Below are 22231 nucleotides of genomic sequence, written 5' to 3' on the forward strand. Positions count from 1 at the left end.
ACGAGATACCTCAGAAATGAAAAATGTGTGGTGAATGTTGAAAAATATCACAGACTATGAGTTATGAGAAGATCTAGATATAGAATCGCCAGCCTGCAAAAATCCAAATTCCAGAAACTCATTTGAAAGAGAGTCTTAAAAAGTGATACATTCAAATGAAATACTGTCACAGACTTGGAAATCCAACGCTCCAGTGCTTTCTGTGTTTGCGACTTGATTAGCAGCTAATTTCTACAACCCCTCCTGAGAACTCAGCATGTGTGCTCTTCAACCAATCAGAGACCATCTGCTGTTGGCCAATAAGAAAAGTAACAAGATTCTAGAGGATTTTAAAGTTTTAAATTAATAATAATAAAAAAAAACCATATTCAAATATCACATGTTCAACACTATAATGTGTTTTAAATTTCTAAGCAATAACTTGTTGCTTTAGAACCCCCTGATTTAACACCAATGACAAAAATCCTTTCGAATCTCTTCCTGCTTTAGATAGTACTAGAGGACCAGTGGACCTGCCTTAAAAAAAAAAAAAAAAAAAAGAAAAATCAGATTATTAGAATGAACAGGCCCAAACCCAATACTCTTTCAGCTCGTGTAATTTCTACTGAAGTTACTAAAAGATGTAGCGAAACAGGCAGTGTTGGAGCCAATACTGTAAACAAAGACACACACGTGTCTCACAGTCTTCACTAAAACTGCCCTTTTTTCCTGTTATTTAAGAGAGCAAGGTAAAAAGGAAAGGGGGCACTGAAGAGAATTGGAATGCGGCCCAGTCATTTACATGCTTATTCGACCCAGGTCTGCAGGCAACGAGCACATTCTTCTAAGGCAGCAGTCTCTCTCCACATAACCTTTAAAGGCACTTCCCCGGAGCAAATAAAATCCTGGCTTTGTGTGAAAATTAACAACTGAAACAATGTCATATATATATATATATATATATATATTGTCCTGGCGCACTTTCAGATCTTGCACCATGTGGTTAGACAGATGCTCTCTGCTTATTTAAAGTGTTACTCAAAACCAATTCATAACATGAAAGGCTTATGAAACGAATCTGGTATGGCAAAAAAAAAAAAACCTCAAGGTTGAATTCCTCGTTTGTTCAAGGCTGTTCCGCGCGTTCTGTGCATTTCTGCTGAGGGATTGAGAACTTGGTGGAGTGTAGGCTCTAACACCCCCCCCCCCCCCCCCATTCAGCCTCTCTCTCTCTCTTTCTCTCTCTCTGTTCCTTCCTTAATCTTTCCCTTGGCTCAATATCTGATCCCACATACCCCCTTAAAAAACATTCAACCAGACTCTTCCATTATCAGTGCATCACAGCATGGCTTTGTAGAGGAACATCTTCTGAAATGTGATCGGGAGCCAAACACATGTGTCATCTCGCATGTCGCTCCAAAAGCCCCCCCGCCCCAGTGCTGGCAGAGAATAGACAGCTACACTTTAATTCCACTCAAACACCCCTCTCTGTCCAGTTCTGATCTCTTCCTCTCTCTCTCTCTCTGTCTCTTTTTGCTACCCTCTCTTTCTCTCTCTCTCTCTCTCTCTCTCTTTACATGAGCCGGATCGGACTTTGTCCTTTGCTCTGGATCCAAACCCTGTAAGAGTTACAACTCTGATTTGAATTACGTTTTTTCTCTGAGCAGAGTTCTAAACACATCCAATCCGTCTAAATGGAGTTTGTGTGTAACGCAGACACTCTGCTTTGAGACAGTAATAGGCCAGAGAGTTTTACTTGGAGAACAGTGTTTTAAATGGCAAACAGACATCTCCGTTTTGGAGCGTCCGTGACGTGAATAAAAAAAATAAAAAAAAGAGAAAAAAATCTTTTCCACTTGTACACAACAGCTTGGCCGAACCATCTGGGGACATTCGTTCACATGTGTGTCATAATGAGTCCAAAAGAACCTGTACACGTCTGTGGAAAATCAGATGAGACGTTTAATGAATGAAAGATAAACGCGACTCCTCATGCCGTTTTGTGTTGTTGCTACGCCGGCTCCGTCGTTCTGCTAAGTCGAGGACTCCGCTGTTTCTAATGAAAATGCCAAACTTTACAGTTGCCTGTGTTTTATACGACAGTTGATGGCATTCCCTAGATGCATTCTAAAGTCGATGATTTAAAAAAGAAAAAAGAAAAAAAAGTTGCGTTTTATGATACATTTTAATGGCGCACATCAAATGAAGCGCGACAAGCGTTTCATCATTGCTCTCGGTTATTTTTAACGCGGCCAAAACAATTTCGCGTAAAAAAAAAAAAAAGCAGCCCAAAGACCAAAGTTATTGCCTCTCACCCTCTCTGAGAGAAGAGAAAAATGTTTGCGTAGCTCTGTTTTTTTTTTTTGTTTTTTTTTTTTTGGTACAGTGTTTTTCATTAAGAGCCGGTTGCTAACTGGAGCCAGGCATGTTATTAGAGCTGGATCTATAATTAAAGATTGTTGAAGAGCGGTGGAGGTGGACTGGGGGGGTGGGGGGTCATGAGGGTTCACGCACAGCACAGACACATTTAGCCCTGTGGTATGCCCTTAAGAAAACACACACGTGATGGGCACACACACACACACACACACACACACACACACACACACACACACACACACACATATTCAATGATTATGGCAGTATGTCAGTTGCGGTTGCCATGATTGCTAAGGCCTCGTGAAGTTCTGACGCCAGGACAAGGCTGCTGTGGAGAGTTATATTATCAGGGTGGTGAATCTACAGCTTAGCTGTTTAAATCTCTGAACTCGTAGCCACTTTTTTTTTTTTTTTTAATGTGTTTTTTTTTTCCCCCTTTCTGTGTCCCATTTAAATTCTGCCGTGAGTTTGGTTAGCAAATGGTATATCAAAGTTACTTAGGAACGTGCACATAAGTTCTGCCCGATCTTCACATCCAATAAAAATACAGTAAGATCTGAGGCCAAGGTGAAAACAACTCCCTTTTTTTTTTCCCTCTGTGCCCCTAAGCAAAAATATGTATCCCTTCTCAGCTGGGTATTTGAAAAACCATAAGAGAGAGAGAGATTATTGTCATACTAGATTGGCTTTGACTGCTGTTTAATTGAATGTTAGGAACGAAAGCCGTCTCACTAAATCTGCCTGTAGTTTTAAGCCTCTCCTCAACTTCTCTGGTCCTTTGCTGCTCCCTCACAGAAAGAAAGTAAGAGAGAGAGAGAGAAATTAGCACAAAAACACTAAAGGAGGGATGTGATTCATCACCAGGGAGTAGTTTAAGAGAGCCAAGGCTTACTGGGCTCTTAAGACACCCCAAAACATAAGCCACTCGCTGTTCTCTTTATAGCCAATTGTATTTGATGTGATCCGGCATAAAAGTGATATGTGAACTTCGGTCCCATCAGGCTACGATGTAAACAAGAGTCTATACATCCCGCTGGCAAAAGCCTCTCCGTTTCATTAGAGCCTCCGAGCCGACTAAACGATGGTTTAAGCAAACTCTCGCACAGATGCGCCCTAATCCGGGCCTTGGACAGCTGCAGCCTCTTTTGAAGATTAATGCCTCTTCCAGCTGCTCCATCTCGTTTGAGGGCTATAGGGCAGAAGATGTAGATCGCTGACTCTTTTCCCACCTTCAAGATATATAACTCTCTCTCTCTCTCTCTCTCTCTCTCTCCTTGCTTTGATATGAAGGTTCTTCAAGAAGAGACGGCCATCCCGGGCAGTGACCTGAACCTGGTCTACCTAAGCTCGCGGGCGGCTGGATACCGTCCAGTTCTCAAGGTCACGATGACCCAATCAACCATCCCCTTCAACCTGATGAAGGTGCACCTGATGGTGGCCGTGGTAGGCCGTCTCTTCCAGAAGTGGTTCCCCGCTGAGCCCAATCTGTCCTACACCTTCATCTGGGACAAGACGGATGCCTACAACCAGAGGGTCTACGGCCTTTCAGAGGCAGTGGGTGAGTAAGAGATCAAGAGGTCAACAGTCGCCGTACTTCCTGCTGTTTTAATTAAGTTTGTTACGGAGTTGATATCTTATTTGGAGCACAGATAGTCCTAAATGAAAGAAAAGAAGAGGAAAGATCAAGGGTGGAAAAAAAGTTGCAGAATCTTTTTTGTTTTGTTTTGTTTTGTTTTGTTTGATCAATGGGTTTTGACTTCCTGAGCAGAAGTACAGGATTCGGGGTCTATGGAAACCATTTCTTTATAAGGAATATTTCAAGAGAGGGTGAGAGAATTCCTCTGATCGATTTCTCATTCTTTAGAAAACAACTCACTGTTTATATATTTGCATTTTCGTGCCCGAAAAAAAAAAAGAAAGAAAAGGAAGAAAGAAAAAAAAATACAGTTGATTAAACAAGCTGCAGCAATCCGGTCTAATTTGGACTACAGTCTGGATTGATTTATGCAGTCTTTACAATAAACAGCTAGCCAGTTTAAGGCTAAGTCCAGTGGTGCATAGAGCATGCATATGTTATGGATAGAATCCCACATATACGCACACCCAGCAAGCTCACAGACAGTTGGCCAAGTGTTTGCAGACTGTGATGTCTCTTTTATTTAAATACGAAAATAACAGCTGTGTAAAGCATAAACTCTGCAGTTTGAAATGGCTCAGGGCTTAGTCTAGGAGATTTTTTTTTTTGCTGTTTTTTTTTTTTTTTTCTTTCCTGTGGTCTTTTTTTTTTTTTTTTTTTTAGCATATTGCATTTTCTAGTGTTTATGATCAGTCTACACAGAAACCACAGGAAGGGAATGAACCTTCTCTCTCTCTCTCTCTCTCCCTCTCTCTCGCTCTCTCTCTCTCTCTCTTTCTTATTGAGGAAGGTCATTGCCTTTCTCTGGTGTGTTTTTTTTTTGGGTGTGTATATACATAAACAGACAAGCCAACTGCTGATGTGAACACTTATCTTGCCAGAGAGGGACAGTTGCAGCAAGACTGGTACTGTGGTCATAGCAGGCTGGAGTAGGTTCCTCCAATCCCTCTCCGCAAGCAGTCAAGCAAAGACATGTTATTTTCTGTGTGGATGAAGCAGGCAAACAGTCAGACAGACAGTCAGACAAAACTAGCCATGATTTTTTTTTTTTTTTTAGATAAACAAACTCGCAAGATGTGTGTCATCAAGAAAAAGAAGTGTACTTTATGTTGACGTGGGGGGTCTTATATTCCGTCTTTGCGGATAAAACATGGGAGATAGGAGCCAGGTTGCTTCAGTCCCAAGATTATTGATCGAGTTTCCACCCTGTACTCATCAGCCTTTTTTTGTTTGTTTGTTTGTTTGCCCATTGCATTACGGCGGTAATTTTTTTTTTTTTTTTTTTGCCGAGGCGAATCGCAACGTGGTTATTGATTCTTTCGAAAAGTTCACAAGGTCACTGTGTTAATGTGATTGGCTGGGGACAGATATGAATTTGAAATGATTTGCTCGGAGAGAAGCAGGTGCCGTCAAAAAGATTGCTATCAGATTTGGCAAAGTTATGGGAAAGACTCGCAAATAAAGTTCTTATGCTTGTTTCTGGGAACTGCTATCAAGTTGGACATTTGATTTGGTGGGACTCAGGGGAGATAGGGAAGCAATTACTTGGAGTGCTCATTCTTTTGTACTTTTTTCATTGCTGGCTAAACTGACTTGTAAGCAAACTGTGCGGTACATATTCAAACTCTGCCTGCTAACTTAGTCAAGGACACTCTGACAAGAGTAGCTTTACGCGCGGTGCAACTCATCTGTTCTCACTATCTCCGAAGCACTTTGCTTCTTGGCTAAATATGTCTGTAATTTATTAAAGACAATACACCTGGCTGGCACACTGAGAAATGCTTTTTTCAGTGTGGTGTAAAATTGGATTTTAAACTCTGTCTAAATTCACTCTGTCTTACTCCTACCTCTCTCTCTCTCTCTCTCTCTCTCTCTCTCTCTCTCTCTCTCTCTCTCTCTCTGCGCAGTGTCTGTGGGCTTTGAGTATGAGTCGTGCCTGGACCTGATTCTGTGGGAGAAAAGAACGGCTATTTTGCAAGGCTATGAACTGGACGCTTCTAACATGGGAGGCTGGACTCTGGACAAGCATCACATCCTGGACGTTCAGAATGGTAAGACCATCTTCATCCGTCAGTCTTTTCACATATCAACCTGATTTTAATGTTGTGGGGCACCTCCCGTGATCCAAGAGATGATTTTTTTCAGTGCTGCAAGAACTTTCCAACTGCTTAACAACACAGTCACTGATCACTTAAGTGATTTTGCATCTTTTCATTGATGTCATACATATTTCATGTTGTGAATTAACATAGTGTATAAACATTCTATAAGGCTGTAATTACATGTTAATAACAGTCAACAGCAGCCTTGTTATCATTCATTTTCCGTTTGATTTTCTTTTTGCTTGCATTCCTTATTTGGGCATCTGTCGAGCACTTAAAATTGTCCAACACTTCCTATTTAAATAAAGGATTCACCATTTTTGGAAGCATTCTGTTTACAAACAGGGCTTCAAAAACTCTTAATAAATAGTCATAACACTCATAGTTGTCACGATTAAGTGCTATTGATCGGCAGTGGTGACAGACAAATCTGAGTCCTCTTGGTCTTAGATGTGCAAATGGAGAGACCGCATTGACATTTTCGTGCTAGTGACCTTCAGAAAGAGTAGAGCAGTGTGGAGTGTTCTTGGCAGCAAACGTTTATGGTCCGCTGTCATCAGGGACAAATCAAACTCCGATGATGAATTTTTTAAAGCGCTACCGCCGCTTCTAAAACCTCCAGAACTTTCCGAAAGAGAAGCTTCAGATAAAGGCTTCGCGCCTCCTTCGACTCGGACGGTGGAGAAGCGTGAAGTGACGACGAACGGCGCGCCCAGTCAGCGCTCGGCCATTAGCCCTCTTCAATAACTGCCCCAAGGACACGAGTTTAAGTGATGCACCAACAATTCCAGACAGCCGAATCCGACCCCGCAGAAAGACGCGGACGGAAACGTCGGCGTCGAGAGTGGGGGGGGGGGGGTGGGGGGGGGGCGTCAGGCATCCCGAAATGATTGATGTCTTAAATCAAAGCCGGACTTTGACGGCCAGACAGTGACGCGTGTCCAATTAAATAAACCCAAACGATCGGTCATTAAGAGGGGCCAGACGAGGCGTGGAGAGAATTAATCCTCCGTGGGGTCGAGCTCGAACAGCAAAGCTTCATGGGCAAGCCATAAATAGCCTAATATTACGCATGTCCTTCTAAGGTGAGGGCTCCGAACAGAGGAGATGGTGTGTGTGTGTGTGAGTGTGAGAGTGTGTGAGTGTGTGTGTGTTGGGGATGAGGTGGGGGGGAGGGGGGTGGGGGTGGTCTTTCACCCAGAGTAATGATGGTGTAAATTAGAACTCTATAATTCTCACTGAACTGCCTGAACATCAGACTGAGATCGCCCCGCTCCGCCGTGGAAGGCCCAAGTAAGCTCACTCTCCCTGTGACTCATGCTCCAAAGGTGCTCCACAAAAAAAGAAAAAAAGAAAAAAAAGAAAAGAGAAGAATATCTGCCCCAGACCCAAATCACGTAGCTGACAGAAGCGCTTGAATGACCGGGCTCTGTCCCAGTTCCTTTCAATGCTCCCTTTCCTTTTTACCCAGTCCTCTTACTTGGTAATCGATAAGTGGAATTTTACCAGAACTCTCTGCAAGGTATTTGTGTGCTATCGGTTTGGTATCGCTTCAACACACTTAGTCCTGTTGGCATTTCAAGTAAAGAAATGAATACAAAGTAAAGGAGATGTGTGAGAGTATTAGGACAGGGCCTTGTCATTGTAACACCACAAATGGTCTGTAGAGCCGTGTGTGGTCCATAGATCAGTCAAACAGATTATTATTCGAAAGATAGTAAACCCGAAACTTATTTAGACTTCTAAAAGAGGTCAATGTACGTCAAGTCAGGTTTAAAAAAAAAAAAAAGGAATCGTTTTGCATACACGGAAAATGCCACCATAATTGTCTTCCCGTTGGTATTGCCTAGAACGCTAAATCTCTGTCCCCTGGTCTGGCCTCAAGGGAGAGTCCTCCAGCCTGGTGCTGAAGTTCAATTCTACATTATCAGGCGTTTGCATGTTGATTGACGCTAAGCCCTATATTACCTCTGCAGCTTAGTGCCAGCTGTCCAATGGAATTCGGCCGCTCTTTCATCTTCAAATCCAATGCCCTTTCTTCATCCCTTTGTCCCCCTCCTTCCTCTCAATTACCCCACTGCCCCCCCCCCTCCCCTAAAACTTCTGTAAGACACCCACCACAGAGTTTCCCCACTGATAAATAGTGATAATAACTCTTTTTATAAAGCTCCATTTTGCCCAAAACCATTTTGGTTTGTCAACAGTGCTGAGTGCCTGTTCAAGATGGCCGCCTGCACGGACAGGACCCTGAGATTCCATTAGTATAATCAAGCAACCTCTACTGCTGTTAAATATTTCTTTCTCTCTTTCTCTCTCTCTCTGTCTGTCTATCTTTCCCTCTCTCTCTTTCTGTGTGTGTGTGTGTTTGTGTGCTAATTTGTTCATTCGGTCATTTGACACAGACAGAGAGAGAGAGAGCGAGAGAGGGAGAGACAGAGACAGAGAGAGAGAGTTATTATTTGGTTAGCCAGCTTTGCTATCAGGGTCTAATAGAGAGGCACTTCTTCTGAACCCTCATATCCACCAATGGGAACCTCTAGCCTATCTCTCTCTCACTATATCAATGTCTGCTCAGATCTCTTATTAGTTCCCTCAACCCTAAAATGCCCGGATGTGCCCTATGACTAACTGAACATACATTAATGCCTGCTCTTCACCTCACACGGCAAATTCAGCACTCTTAAATGAACTCTGAGAGTGTTAACCTGACCAGTGCTAGGCAGTATAAACACTTAGAGTCAGCTGAATGCCGGTGCCTGTGTTGGACAATAATAATATCCGCAGTGTTAATTTAACACTGAGGTAGTGCAGGGCAATATAGACAGTTTCAAAGTTGTTTAACCACTGGATTGGTGTGGGTGAATATAAAATTTCACGGTTAATTTAACGTTGCACGAGTGTGGAAAAAGATGAACTGTGTGCCCATATGTAGAGATAAGCCATACTTGTCCGTGGACAAGCTGTGTGTGTATGATTTAACACAATCAAAAGGTAATGGTAAAAAAAAAGCAGATGTCTCATTCATGGGTGACAAGAAAAAAAATTCATATAGGATAGTTGGCTCGGACCAGTACTTACACAGGGATATCAAACTACTGCTGCTGGCGGTCAAAATGCGCAAATTCCACATTCTAACCCATGAATTCTCACTCACTTTGCCTTAAATCTCACGATAAAACCACAAGGACGTTGATTTCTCATTCCGGTTTATTACGTCCAGAAGAAAACTCACCAGTGTAGTACAAAAGACTGGACAAGAATATTTATGTCTATTTCTAAGTCATGCATTAGGTTATATATGGTGTCACGATGCTTTGGCCCTAGATTTGTAAATATTGCATATCGCTGTATCCTATATCCGTGTACGGTTTTGTTGCAATCCCTCAGTTCAGTGATATTTAACAGGTACAAAACAGCAAAGTGTTTTTCACTGGATGCTGCTTTTGTGTTTTCTCAAACTGAGATGATTAAAAAGGTGACAGTCCCCTGAAAAGGTAAGAGAAAAGGAGTGAACTCTCTGATTCATGCTGGCACCTCAAATAGAACGTTCCGAGGGAGAAAAACAGCGAGGGTGACAAAGGGCAGAATGAAGAGGTGTAGAATGTCAGTGTTCTCTGCACGAAAAAAAAAGGTTGTTTTTTTTTTTTCCCTGGGCATGTAATTCAATTTTTTTTAAGCGGGCAGAGAGAGAGAGAAAAGGAGAGAGAGAGAGAGAGAGAGAGAGAAACTTTTGTAGCCACGGAAATAAATATAGGTACCAACGTGGATTGGGTGGGCGACCAAACATTGAGCCACGCCCCCCTAACCAAAGCCCTACTCTCTCATTTTAGAAGCACACTTTATAAGCACGAGTAGGGGAAAAAAAAAAAAAACAGCTAATAGATTGACAGGTTCCAAAATCAAATTAGCGACAGCTTTGCTAGGATCTTCGGTAGATCCTTAGATGTTTGTTTACTGAGGTGTCACCTTGGTTGAGTCAAAGGGAATCAGAACTGGCTCCAAAGCTGCCCTCACGCATTTCCCTCACTCTGTAATGTTAGCCCTGAGAGTAATGAAGCTTTTGGGCTTTGTCAGACATCACACAGTATCTACTCACAGGGAAATCAGCATGTATCTGTGTATCTGTGTGTCTGTGTGTGTGTGTGTGTGTGTGTGTGTGTGTGTGCGCGCGTCTGTGTCTGTGTGTGTGTCTGTGTGTCTGTGTGTGTGTGTGTGTGTGAGAGAGAGAAAGAGAGAGAGAGAGTGAGGGAAGGAGAGCGAGAGGGAGAGTTCTCTTCGTCTTTGGTGTCCTCTGACTGTCGCCAGCCTCATCATATTCCTGTCAGGAAATTTGAAGTATGGCGCAGACCTCTTGCATTTACACCCAGTAAGCTCTGCGTGTGAGTGTGCGTTTGTGTGTGTGTGTGTGCGCGTGTGTGTGTGTGTGTGTGTATGTGTACCTGTCTGAGCAGTTGTGAGTTTGCTGTGAAACCTCTGTATGAAACCTCTGTCTGTCTCTCTCTGTCTGTCTCTCTCTCTCTGTATGTCTCTCTCTCTGTCAGTATGAGCCTATTCCCTCTCAGACCAAACCCCCTCTCATCTCTCGTTGTCCTCCCCACAGGCTCTCTCTCTCTGGTTCCCACCGCCACAGATCCTGTGATAATCAGAAGCTGGCGTTTAGGAAATTCATCTGCGAGCCATGTCATCTTAGAGCCAAGCGGGCTTTGATATGCTGTCCCTGTGTTGGGGGGGGGGGGGGGGGGTCTTATGAGCGAGGGAAAAACCTGGGCTGTAGATCGATACTTGCACACATCACGGTGCTCTGTCATTCATCATTCCACATGAATCTTTTATAAGGGATTCGCTTACATAAGCCGCCAGGATACTTCATACTGACTGACTAACTGACTGACTGAATGACTGACTAAGGGTTGAGGGGTGGATGGGTGGCGGGCGAGGTGGGGGTGGGGGTGGGGGTGAGGGCATGGGGGTCCAAAGAGAACTCCGGACTTCTTTCTCGTTCATCTCTCTCTTTCCCTGTTTTCATTTCCTTATTTGTGTTTGTGCAGCAGCCAAGGGTGTGTCTGCTTTCTTCTCACCGCGCCACTGATAACATGAATTTTAGTAAGACTGTCCGCTTTGGACAATGCACTAGCTGCTACAGCACACACACACACACACACACACACACACACACACTATCCACACCATTTGTATTTCACTGTTTTTATCTCACCTAAATACAAAAATATTAAAAACGGAAAGAGACACACCTACAAAACCACCATTTTACTTCTTCCTGTTAGTCTTTCTCTCTTGTTTTCTCTTTCTCTGTCTCTCTTTCTCTCTGTCTCTCTCTCCCTCTCTCTCACTCTCTTTCTCTCTCTCTCTCTCTCTCTCTCTCAAGGAAAGGGGAATTCTACACTCATCTGTACCTCTCACATCACACACTAACACATACACACACACACACACACACACACACAAACACGCGCACACACACACACACAAACATCACACCTATCCAACAACCCTTCTATTTCTGTCACATCAAAAATCACACATGCGATGTCTCACCAACCCACTTACTAAATCCCATTGAGGTGAGCTGTGGCCGTCCAGCTGTCGAGGTGACGGCGTATAATGCACTGGCGGGAGGTACACCTCCTTAAGCCAGAGCTACCTGTTTCTGTCTCTCTCTCTCTCTCTCCCTCTCCCTCTCTCTCTCTGTCGTGGACCAACGGTGATCAGGGTCACCCCCCCCCAACACACATGCGCGCACACACACACACACACACACACACACACACACACACACACACACTGCACCCCTCACCCCCCACCACAAACCGCATTCTGCTTCAGCTGCTGTTCTCTTTCATCTGGTCTTATCAGCCCCAGTCAGAGTCTAGCCACTCCAACTCTCTCATCCTCCCAAACATAGAACCCCACACTCAGCAGGGGGGCGCAGCTCACTGTCCTGCAGGGGAAAAAAGCACTCTCTCCCTCTCTCTCTCCCTCTCCCTCTCCCCCTCCCTCTCTCTCTCTCACAACGCACCAGCTATATCCAGCCGTCAGAGAGGGGGAAAGGAGTGGAGCACACTCCTTAAGTCTATCAGTGGACCTTTGAAATGAGAGAGAGAGAGAGTTGTCCACCAAAATGTGGTCTGGCAGTTTGTCATTTAGAGGAAGCAAACAGGAAGAAGTTTTTGTGTGTTCATTTACTCATCATCTGAATGTTGTGTCTCATGGCTCTACCGTGGCCAGAAAAGTCAAGTCTGTCTTTGAGCCAGGCTGATACTGAGCGAGTGACAGACGTGTTGTGAGGGTTCCCAAAGTCCCCTTATTTGTGTCATTCAGGTTTCTGAATGGAGCCTTTTGGCTATTATTTTAATGTGTCACACTAACCCTTTGGAAAAAGAAAAAAAACCAGTTTCTACCTCAGTTTCCACCTGAAATATTTATGCCAAGAGTACTTATCACTCAAGAAAGACAGGTGAGAAAAAGACAGTCAGGCAGAGAGAAAGATTAAATTAAATTGTTTTAGCTATTACTCTCTCACACACACACACACACACACACACACACACGCACGCACACGCACTCTCAATCACAAAAAGAAGCTTCTTTCAAATTGATTAATTGCCTGGCAGAAATCTCATTCTATAACCAGAGCAATTTGCAAGACTTCTGCTTAGTCACTGCAAGAATTCATCAAGAATTCCACTCAAACCCCAGCCTCCTCCCCCAAATGAAAAGAGAGAGAGAGAGAGAGAGAGAGAGAGAGAGAGAAAGAGAGAGGGAATAAGGTAGGAATGATGTGAGAAAGAAAGACAGTTCAAATAGAAAAAAACAGAGGGAGGGGAGGGAAGCAATAAAAACAACAGCTGTAGTGTAGAGAAGAGAGAGAGATAGAGAGAGAGAGAGAGAGAGAGAGAGAGAATTGGTGGTTAAATCTTAGGTAGGAAAAGATGAGAGGGGAGTGGAAGTGAAAAACACAGAGACCCAAAAAGATAGAAAGAGAGAGTGTGAGGGAGAGAGAGAGAGAGAGAGAGAGAGAGAGAAGGACAGAGCGAGACGGTTAGCATGTTGTAAAGTGAATAGAGTATCAGTGACTTCCACTCCCATGTGTCTGCTCTTATTTCAAAGTCCCAAAGCAGAAACCTCCACAGCGGCCCTCCGACAAGGGAAAATCACTGCTTTCCACCGGAGCCTCACTACACTTTGCCTCCCCTTTTGTCCTGTCTGTTCCCAGCACAGCGTTACATAACGTACTCACCTTTGGTCCATAACCGGCAAGTTTGAGCTAAGATGTGCTTTTCTGTTCCTGTATATTTTTCCAAGTACCCTTAGGATTCCTATTAGCAATTACAGGGGCTGTTTTTTATGAAATCGTTTCAACTTATAATTGAATGCACACATTGTAGTCTATGTCTATGTGTGTGTAACTCATAGGCAGTTGTAATCTTTTTACTCCGCAAAGTACATCAAAGGTTTCATTTCCTGTATTCAATTACATTAATGTTACTATGGAGGGTAATTACATTCAGAAAACAGTGGCTTAGAATGTTTCTAATTAGCCTGTGTAGGAAATCAGATTAGTTTTGTGTGTGTGTGTGTGTGTGTGTGTGTGTGTGCGCGGGTGCGTGTGCATGGGTGTGTGTGTGTGCGTGGGTGTGCGTGTGTGTACGTTTTCTGAGGGGTAAGAGAGAGAGAGAGAAAGAGAGAGGGTGAGACAGGTGACGTGTGGATCAGGCTCTGTGTGTTTCCGTCTCTCTCCGAGTGTGTGTATTTGTGTAAGTATTCATCTTTTGACAGAGAGAGATGGACGGTATGGGGAGGGGGGGGGGAGGGGGGGTTACAGCCTCTGTGTGTGTTTTTGTTTGTGTACTGTTCACGTTTTTGCGCTTGTGTCCGTGTGTGAGGAGACCAGAGTAGACGCAGAGAGTATCTGTGGATCTGGTTATGTGTGTGGGTGTGTGTGTGTGTGTGTAATCACACACGTCCGGAGGGAAGCGTCTCTTTCTTAAAAGACATGGAGTTTGAAGTCAAGGTCGCGAATCTCTCCTGGGGCACTATTGCTCTCTCAGCAAAACCACCGCCACCAATTTGTCTTTGTTAACAAGACTATTCCTGCAGCACGGCTTCAGAACGCATCAGAGGAAAAAAAAAAAGTCTTTTTTTTTTTTTTCTTTTCTACTCGCCCGCCGCTCCTCATTCTTCCGGACCATCCCTCGCTCAATTGCTTAATCGATGGCAGCCGTTGATCAGAGGAGAAGGTATATTGAGATTTATGGCGAAAGGGTTTTCGGGTTTCGGCTCGTCTCCTACGCCACGGACCCGTCCGCCCGCGTTCGCCCGAGAGGGGGGGCTCGGATGGCGTCATTGATCTTCGGAGTAATTAGCACGCAGAGAAGACTCAGCGCGGAATTCCAACATGTTGCCTGATGTGAATAATTTAACGCTCACAGCGTGAAGTCATCCTTTGAAGTGCTGCTTTGAAGCAGCCCCACCCCTTTTTTCAAAGCAACTCCCCAAAAAGAAACTGACGATTTTTTTTTCTTTTCTTTTTTTTTTTTTTTTTGGTGTTGTGGTGTTGAGTGGCGCTTTCATATCTCACTGTAGTGACTTGGTCACTTTTGAGTGTAATGTAGTTCACAATGCGTTTCTCTCTCTCTCTCTGTCTCTCTCTCTCTCGGTAAAGAGGTTGAGAGACATTTGAGAGTAAGTGAGTCTGTGTGGGTGACAGCTGACAGGAGCTGTGGTGGGTGACAGTCATTGGAGAACTTTTTGAGGATGACAGCGGTTTGTGGTTGGCATGTGTTATTTCAGCTCTGCCTACCCCATTATTTCTTCTCTCTCTCTCTCTCTCTCTCTCTCTCGCTCTCTCTCTCTCTCTCTCTCTCTCTCTCACAAAAAAAAAAAAAAAAATCACACTTCAGCCATTTGCCCAACACATCCGTAAACATCTTTTGGGAGGAAGATGTAGCTGTTTTATCGTTTATGAATATTGATTGAGGATATGTTTCCCTCATTAAACCTTTAAAACACAACACGAGTGAAGTTCTAGCACTTGATAGAGTCTTGTCTTATTAAACACGCTTTGGATAATATCCTTTTTTTTTTTGGGCCTCTTCAACAAATTTGTCTCTGTGCAGAGCTCTTTAAAGAATTATCAGTGCCTTAAAATTTTTTACAACACTTTATTAAAAACCCACACTTATAATAAACTGCTGCTTTTTTTTTACAGTCAAGCATACTGTTTTACAGCAACGCGTCATATCCGTCTAAAAGTTCATGTTACAAGTGAATGAAAAGAGCAGATATTCTCTCAGCATTCATTACAGGCTTACCCTAAGTCAAGGCGAAGAGTCATGCCATTACAGGCATAAATATGTCATCCGCATGCCCATAATGCATCACTTTGAACTTATTAACACCGTTTTCGAGCGTAAGTAGCCCTCAGACTGACAAAGGTCATTAAGTGAATGAGGCTTAAAATGATTACAGAGGCTAAGTGATGAATGTTTTTTTTAATCCCTAAATACAAAGCAGTGGGGTGTAGTGTACACCTAACCCGGCTCCACGGCATAAAGCAAACACCACATGGGAGACAGTTACAGGAATGCTTTTCATCCCGTTGGGGAGCAAGATGTTTAGCTAGATCCAAAAAGAAGAAAAAAAAAAAAAACCCCAGACAGGCAAATTCACTCTGTTGAAATCTCACATCAAGGACAGGAAATAAAGACTTCAGGCAAGTAACACAGGAGGGGGAAAATTAAAAAGAGCTCCTTTAGACTTAACTCCGCCAGTACAAAGTGAATGTCCTTGAGTCGCCTAGTCAAACTTCTGACTTGAATTCGCTCTGATCCCTTTGGCAAGATTCATGGATTGCGGTACATCAGTGATCCTTGGCCATCTTGGCAGGAGCTCCAGCGAATTTGGAACACGAATCGGCAAAAATTACACCATCGCAACATGTCGAGTCAGTTGAACCGCGTCCAGAAAGACTCTTAAGAAGGAATAGTTGACAAAGAAAGAAACTTTTGACCAAATATTGGCTTAAGGGCGACATTGTTATTACAATAAAGACTTGGTGGTTTATTTTCACTTTAAATTGCTTTTTTATGTGGTGCTAGAGTTTTCAGAGGGCAAGTCAAACAAATAGCGTGGAAAAATAGTCTTGTGTTCTTATTATTGCTAAAATGTGAAAATGCCTCTAAAGGGCTCGTTTTGTTTTACTTTGTTTAGCTTTGTATTGTTATGGGGTTTTTTTTTTCTGTTTTTGTTTTTCAAGTTAAGATTATTGATAGAGCTGTATCAAATTCACCCAGTGTTGAATTAATACAATCAGTGCATGCAAAAGTGGGGATTTAATAATCATCAAACTTTTTAGTATTGACTCCGTGTGTATGCGCGTGCTTGCATTTATTAATATAGCATAACCTTGTTGGACCTTAATGTGTTTACATACGAGTTCTTAGCTGATATCTGATTGAAAATTCTAAATACTTTCAGTTGCAGCTGCAGGGCTGGTGAGAACAACAAATCCTGGCTTTAATTATCTTGATGTGAGTGGGTGTGCGTATGCAGGAGTTGTTAGCCCTCGGTTTTGCGATTGCTAATGTTCTTTCATATGGCCTGGCTGCGCGGCCGTCCACTAGCGTTTGCATTAGCGAGGTTTCCCACTGACCTTTCTCTACTGGTGTCCACCTTGATCTCCACCAGCATTAAAGAAACATCAAAAGCAATGCTGCTTTCCTCACCTTGTCTCGTTTTAGGGCTTGATAAAAAAGGACCCCCCCCCCCCTTCACACACACGTACACACACACACATACTCACACACCCACACACACACACACAATTTTAGTCCTTTAGCCAAAAGAGTTTGATCTAAGCCTCACATTTTCGACAACATCACTTTCATTGACATGGAAACTTGTGGAAACTGTTTGGAGTTTTTCGCTCTTAGCTTTTTTTTGCCCCTTCAAGCAAAACTGATGTCATTTCTTTTTTACCTTAGAGCAAGACCATTTATTTGATTTTTTTTTTCGTTCTCTCTGTATCTCTCTCTTTCTCTTTCTCTCTCTCTCTCTCTCTCTCTCTCTCTCTCACACCCTCTCTCTCTCTCTCTTTCTACCTCAAACCTTTATTTCATACTTTCATTTCATTCAATCCAAAAAAGCTTCAAATATTTAGGATTAAAATTGCGCCCTGGGATCGGAGAAAGTAAACAGACAACAATGGAATCAGATCTTTGGTTGATGTGAGAGTCGGACGATTCTCAGGTCCAGCCAAAGGGATTCTTTTTTTTTTTTTTTTTTTAACATGTCCTCGGGCAGGATATTAAAGCATGACACTGTGGATCAAATCAAAACCAGCGAATGAACCACTCATCACAGGACCCAAAACCCACAGCCTGTGGCGTTTCCTGTTTCTCATTCTCTCTCTCTCTCTCTCTCTCTCTGTTTCTCTCTCTCTCTCTCTCTCTCTCTCTCTGTCTCTCCCAGTTTCTCCCACAGACTGACTTTATAGTACACATGAAGTATATAAACACTGGTTCAGAAGCTTATTCATCATAACACACACACACACACACACACACACACACACTCAACATGGGTCCTTTCTTTTACATTCACACAGCAGTTGATTTAGAGCTAGACTGGTTCTGAGGTATGAAGCGATGATTTCTGTTTGATTAGAGCCATATGACACTGGAGAATATGGGCACAATGATTTTTCACTAGCACAGCAAGGTCTCCTACAAGTGATCTTACAATGCTTTTGGAAAATAAAAGCAGGAAAAGATGGAATAACCTTGAAAAGATGGAATATACTGGAGAAAAGGAGACTTTGAGAGCTGTTTTTAAAACTAGGAAGACGTAGATGACAGTAATTGTAATCCAACAGGCCAATATTTGAAGAAATGAATATTAAGCTGCTTTAAAATTTATAAAACTTGAAGACATAAGCTCTGTGTTAGTAGTACTTCTCATACAGCAATATGTTCAGGGTTTTTTTTTGTTTGTATTTGATTTTTGTTGTTGTTGTTTTTGTTGTTGATTTTTTTTTATGTTTTTTAATTTGTACTTACTTTAGGAACATATCAATCTATCTTGTGTATTATAGTTAATAATGATTTTCGTTTTTCAGAATATTTTAATGTGTTGAGAACTTGAAAAAAAAATCATTTTAAAATCATTTTCATGGTTTGTTTATGAGGTCAAATATTATTTGATGTTGGCACTGATTCTAATGTAGTTGTTTGATAAAATTTAGCTTTTGCTTTTCATGTTTAAAAAAAAAGAGGATTTTTCTCTCTCTCTCTCTCTCTGTGTGTGTGTGTGTGTGTTTGTGTGTGTGTGTGTGTTTGCCAAGGTCATTTTTTTAAATAGTAGATGATGGATGGGAAAGCTTTTCATCTTGCTCTCCGCATGATCCTAAGAATCATACATTAGAAAAAGAGTGCAGTCAGAGATGTGGCGTCCCACTTTCAGAAGTTACAGCTCTGTATCCCAGCATTTTTTTAAAAACATTCCAGCTGCTTCACGGCATTTATCGATTCTGAACCCATGCCAGATCAACCTCCTTCTTCTCTGTCTCTCTCAACACTGAATAAATTAGCATCAGAATTATCAAAAAACTGTTCATTACAAAAGGACACGCGAGTTTGTTAAACCCATTGAAATCCGCAATGCCTTTTGATCACATTTTCACAAGGTAAAAATCATATGAGAATGAAACATTCAAAGCCAAAATTAATTACAATTTGTGAGATGCTAATGCGCTTGGGGGGGGGAAAGCTATGCTGTGTGTATTTGTTGGTTTTTTTTTTTTTAGATGTAAGGAAGCATTGCTATTTTTTTAAACATCACTTTTGCCCTAGGCTAAAATAAACAGCATGTAGAAAAAGATAAAATGGAAAACAGAGGTGGAGAAAAAGCAAGATATTGGATCTCAGTCCAAAGTATTGGCAAGATGACTTCTAGCTTGGAGGCATACACAAATCCCTACATGCCTGTCTATAAAATATAGCTCGTCAATAATTAGACCTTTTTCTCCAAATGTTGCCCACTTACGTGTTGAATATAATTCGACTTCAAAAGGATATTACACACCTACAGTTCCCCCCCCCATTACCAGCACATTAGATCCTCATTGATGTATTGTATATGATTTAATTTGAAAGACATAGCATAACCGGAGTGTTTCAGTCACATAGACATGTGAAATTAGATGATTAATACTAAATTCTCAAGCGTAAACACAAAAACATTCAGAGACTTAGAGACATAGATTGAGATGGACAGATTTTTTGGAGAGAAAAACATAAATCTCAAATTGACTCACTGAGTGAATTCATATGTTGTCTCTGTTGGGGGGGGGGGGGGAGTTTTCGTAATACAATCAAGGTAAAATAAACAGTGACATGGGAAAAATAAATGTATTGCGAATTTCCCCCTTTACTTTAGTCTTGAGGATCCAGATTTTCGTGGAAATGAAAATGGACTCATTAAATACTTTTGAAAATGAACGCTGAGTGAAATCAAACACTTTTCACTTGATTTTTCTTGGAAGCGATTCTCAGAGCGGCCTGGTCTGCATCCTCCAGACCGACGTCACGTCGGCCCTAGCCAAACCAAAAAAAATCACCTCCGATTTCTTTTCTTTTTTTTTTTTCTAAACAGGGATCCTGTACAAGGGCAACGGTGAGAACGTCTTCATTTCCCAGCAGCCTCCAGTAATCAGCACCATCATGGGGAACGGGCGTAGGAGGAGCATCTCCTGTCCGAGCTGTAACGGGCAGGCAGATGGTAACAAGTTGCTAGCCCCTGTGGCCTTGGCCTGTGGGTCGGACGGCAGCCTGTTCGTGGGCGACTTCAACTACATCAGACGGATCTTCCCCTCTGGAAATGTCACCAGTGTCATGGAACTCAGGTAAGAACTGTAGAATGAATGAACGGATGGATGGATGGATGGATGGATGGATGGATGGATGGATGGATCGATGGATGGATGGATGGATGGATGAATGAATGGATGGATTGGATTTTGGTTGGAGAAGAATGCCCTGAGTGACAGGAGGAGAGAACAAATACTTGGATGGCTAATAAGACAGAACGCTCAGAGAACGGCCCTCGTCTTGTTGGTTTGTTATTATTACCCGCTGTGTGTAACACAGAGCTATACAGTGGTTAAAGTGAATGTTGATCTTAGCAGAGTCATTTCTGCCTGTCTCAGTGGTGGGAAATGACTCCTCTATCCTAGATATAGGTAAAGCAGTGTTAATCTGGGCTGAGTGGCACATGCTGGCACTGTATAGCAGCAGGCGATACCCTACTGCTTCACTTTGATTAGGCTTTCTCCTGTATTCCCCTCTAAAACTGAGATAGCTGGGACATTCCCCTGATCTCTCCCTCTCCCTCTCCCTCTCCCTCTCTCTCTCTCTCTCTCTCTCTCTTATGTGCTCAAAAATTAAATTTACTCACTTGTTTGCTTACTTAATTACTCTCTTTCTGTTTAAATTAATGGTACTCTCTGAATGTATGTATATTGCCTGGTATTATTATTATTATTATTATTATTATTATTATTATTATTATTATTATTATTATTATTATTATTATTGTTGTTGTTATTATTATTAATAATAATAATTGTGATAATAATAATTTGTATTAGTAATTTAAATATATATGATTTTTCCTGAACTGGAAAGAGTTTTAAAACAGTAGCACTTTATTATAATAGTCATGAGAATTATAGGTATCAAGTTTTGTATTTCTAATATGCTGATAGCATATTTCGAATTTTTTATATGTAATATAAAAATATTTTAAATGTGATATGCACATAATTTTATTATCAGACTATGTGACATGTTTGTAATGTAATTATAGAAAAAATCAGAAGTATATGAACAGGTTATAACCAATACTAAGTACAAAAAAAGGAAAAAAAAATTTTTTTTGTTGCTGTTGAAAAGTTGCAATAAATAGCTGCATTGAATATGTTTTATTTTTATTATATTATATATTAATTTATTATATTAACTGAAATTATTTTCTATTTTAAGTTCTATATTTTACATTTCATGTATTCTTTATGTAGTATGTATTCTGTTGAAATTTCAATTTATATGCTTTGGTTTCAGTTTTTGTGTGTGATTTCAGCACAGTTTGAAATGTATTTTGATAATGTTAATGTTACGATCAACGTATGACCATTACTTTCTTTATTATTATTTTTTTTTTACCGGTTTTATAATCAACAGTATTCTTTTTTTTTCTGTTATTCTAATGATAAAAATAAGCACTCTTTTGTTACTTGGCCTGAGAAATTAAAAAATTTAAATCTTTATATATATATACATATGCATACATACATACATATACATGCATACATATATTTTATATATTTATATTTTTAAAAAAGAAAGAAAGAAAAAGAAAAAACTAAGAAAAAGGAGGAAAAAGAAAGAAGGAAAGAAAGATCTTAAGAAAGCATTTGTCTGTACAGAATGAGTTACGTTTTTTTGATTTGTAAGATCTGAAAACCCTCTAATATGTTTTTGCAGTTATGATAGTTCTACTGTGGGGGTTTCTTACCTTGCCAGCTGAATTTCACATAACCTTTTTTCTTCAGCAGCCAGTTTAACTTACACACACACACACACACACACACACACACACACATTTTTCTCAAAGAATTTGACTTTGAACCGACGAAAATAATTTAACAGTTACATCTTGTAAAAGCACGCTATCAAAATCTCAAGGCCTCTGATAATTCTGTTTCTCCCACATACTGATTTGAAATATTTGCTTCAAAATACATTTGTCGTTTCACTCATCATGGCTTCCCTGAACGTAGTGTGTGAGACCAATTATATTTCCTTCCAAAACCATAATGAAATCTAGCATTATGCCTTTAATGCGATTTGATTCGATTGTTGTAATTTTATTCTGTTGATTTCATGCATTGTTTTGATAGATTGGATACATACTCGACTCAGAGCATTCCTTGCGCTCTGATATTTAACTCCAGATGAAAAGAATGGATTTCCTCCTTTCCGACATGAGGTGTGCATATGTTGTCAGTCTTTTGGAAAACCCCAACCTGCTGTCATTTAAACTGATAGGAACCAGAGGG

At 41.4% G+C, this 22231-nt stretch overlaps 1 protein-coding gene across 2 annotated transcripts in view; it reads left to right on the top strand.

The window, feature by feature from the left end:
* The window catches only part of tenm3 (teneurin transmembrane protein 3), a 192915-nt gene that overhangs the window by 150227 nt on the left and 20457 nt on the right, over positions 1-22231 (top strand). For both annotated transcript variants that reach the window (XM_030787892.1, XM_030787893.1), the window contains 3 exons: positions 3649-3916; positions 5902-6045; positions 19768-20017. In XM_030787892.1, the coding sequence (XP_030643752.1) occupies positions 3649-3916; positions 5902-6045; positions 19768-20017 (662 nt within the window). The remainder of the gene's footprint in view (positions 1-3648; positions 3917-5901; positions 6046-19767; positions 20018-22231) is intronic.

Source organism: Chanos chanos, chromosome 11 (genome assembly GCF_902362185.1).
Source record: "Chanos chanos chromosome 11, fChaCha1.1, whole genome shotgun sequence".
NCBI classification, from domain to species: Eukaryota; Metazoa; Chordata; class Actinopteri; order Gonorynchiformes; family Chanidae; genus Chanos; species Chanos chanos.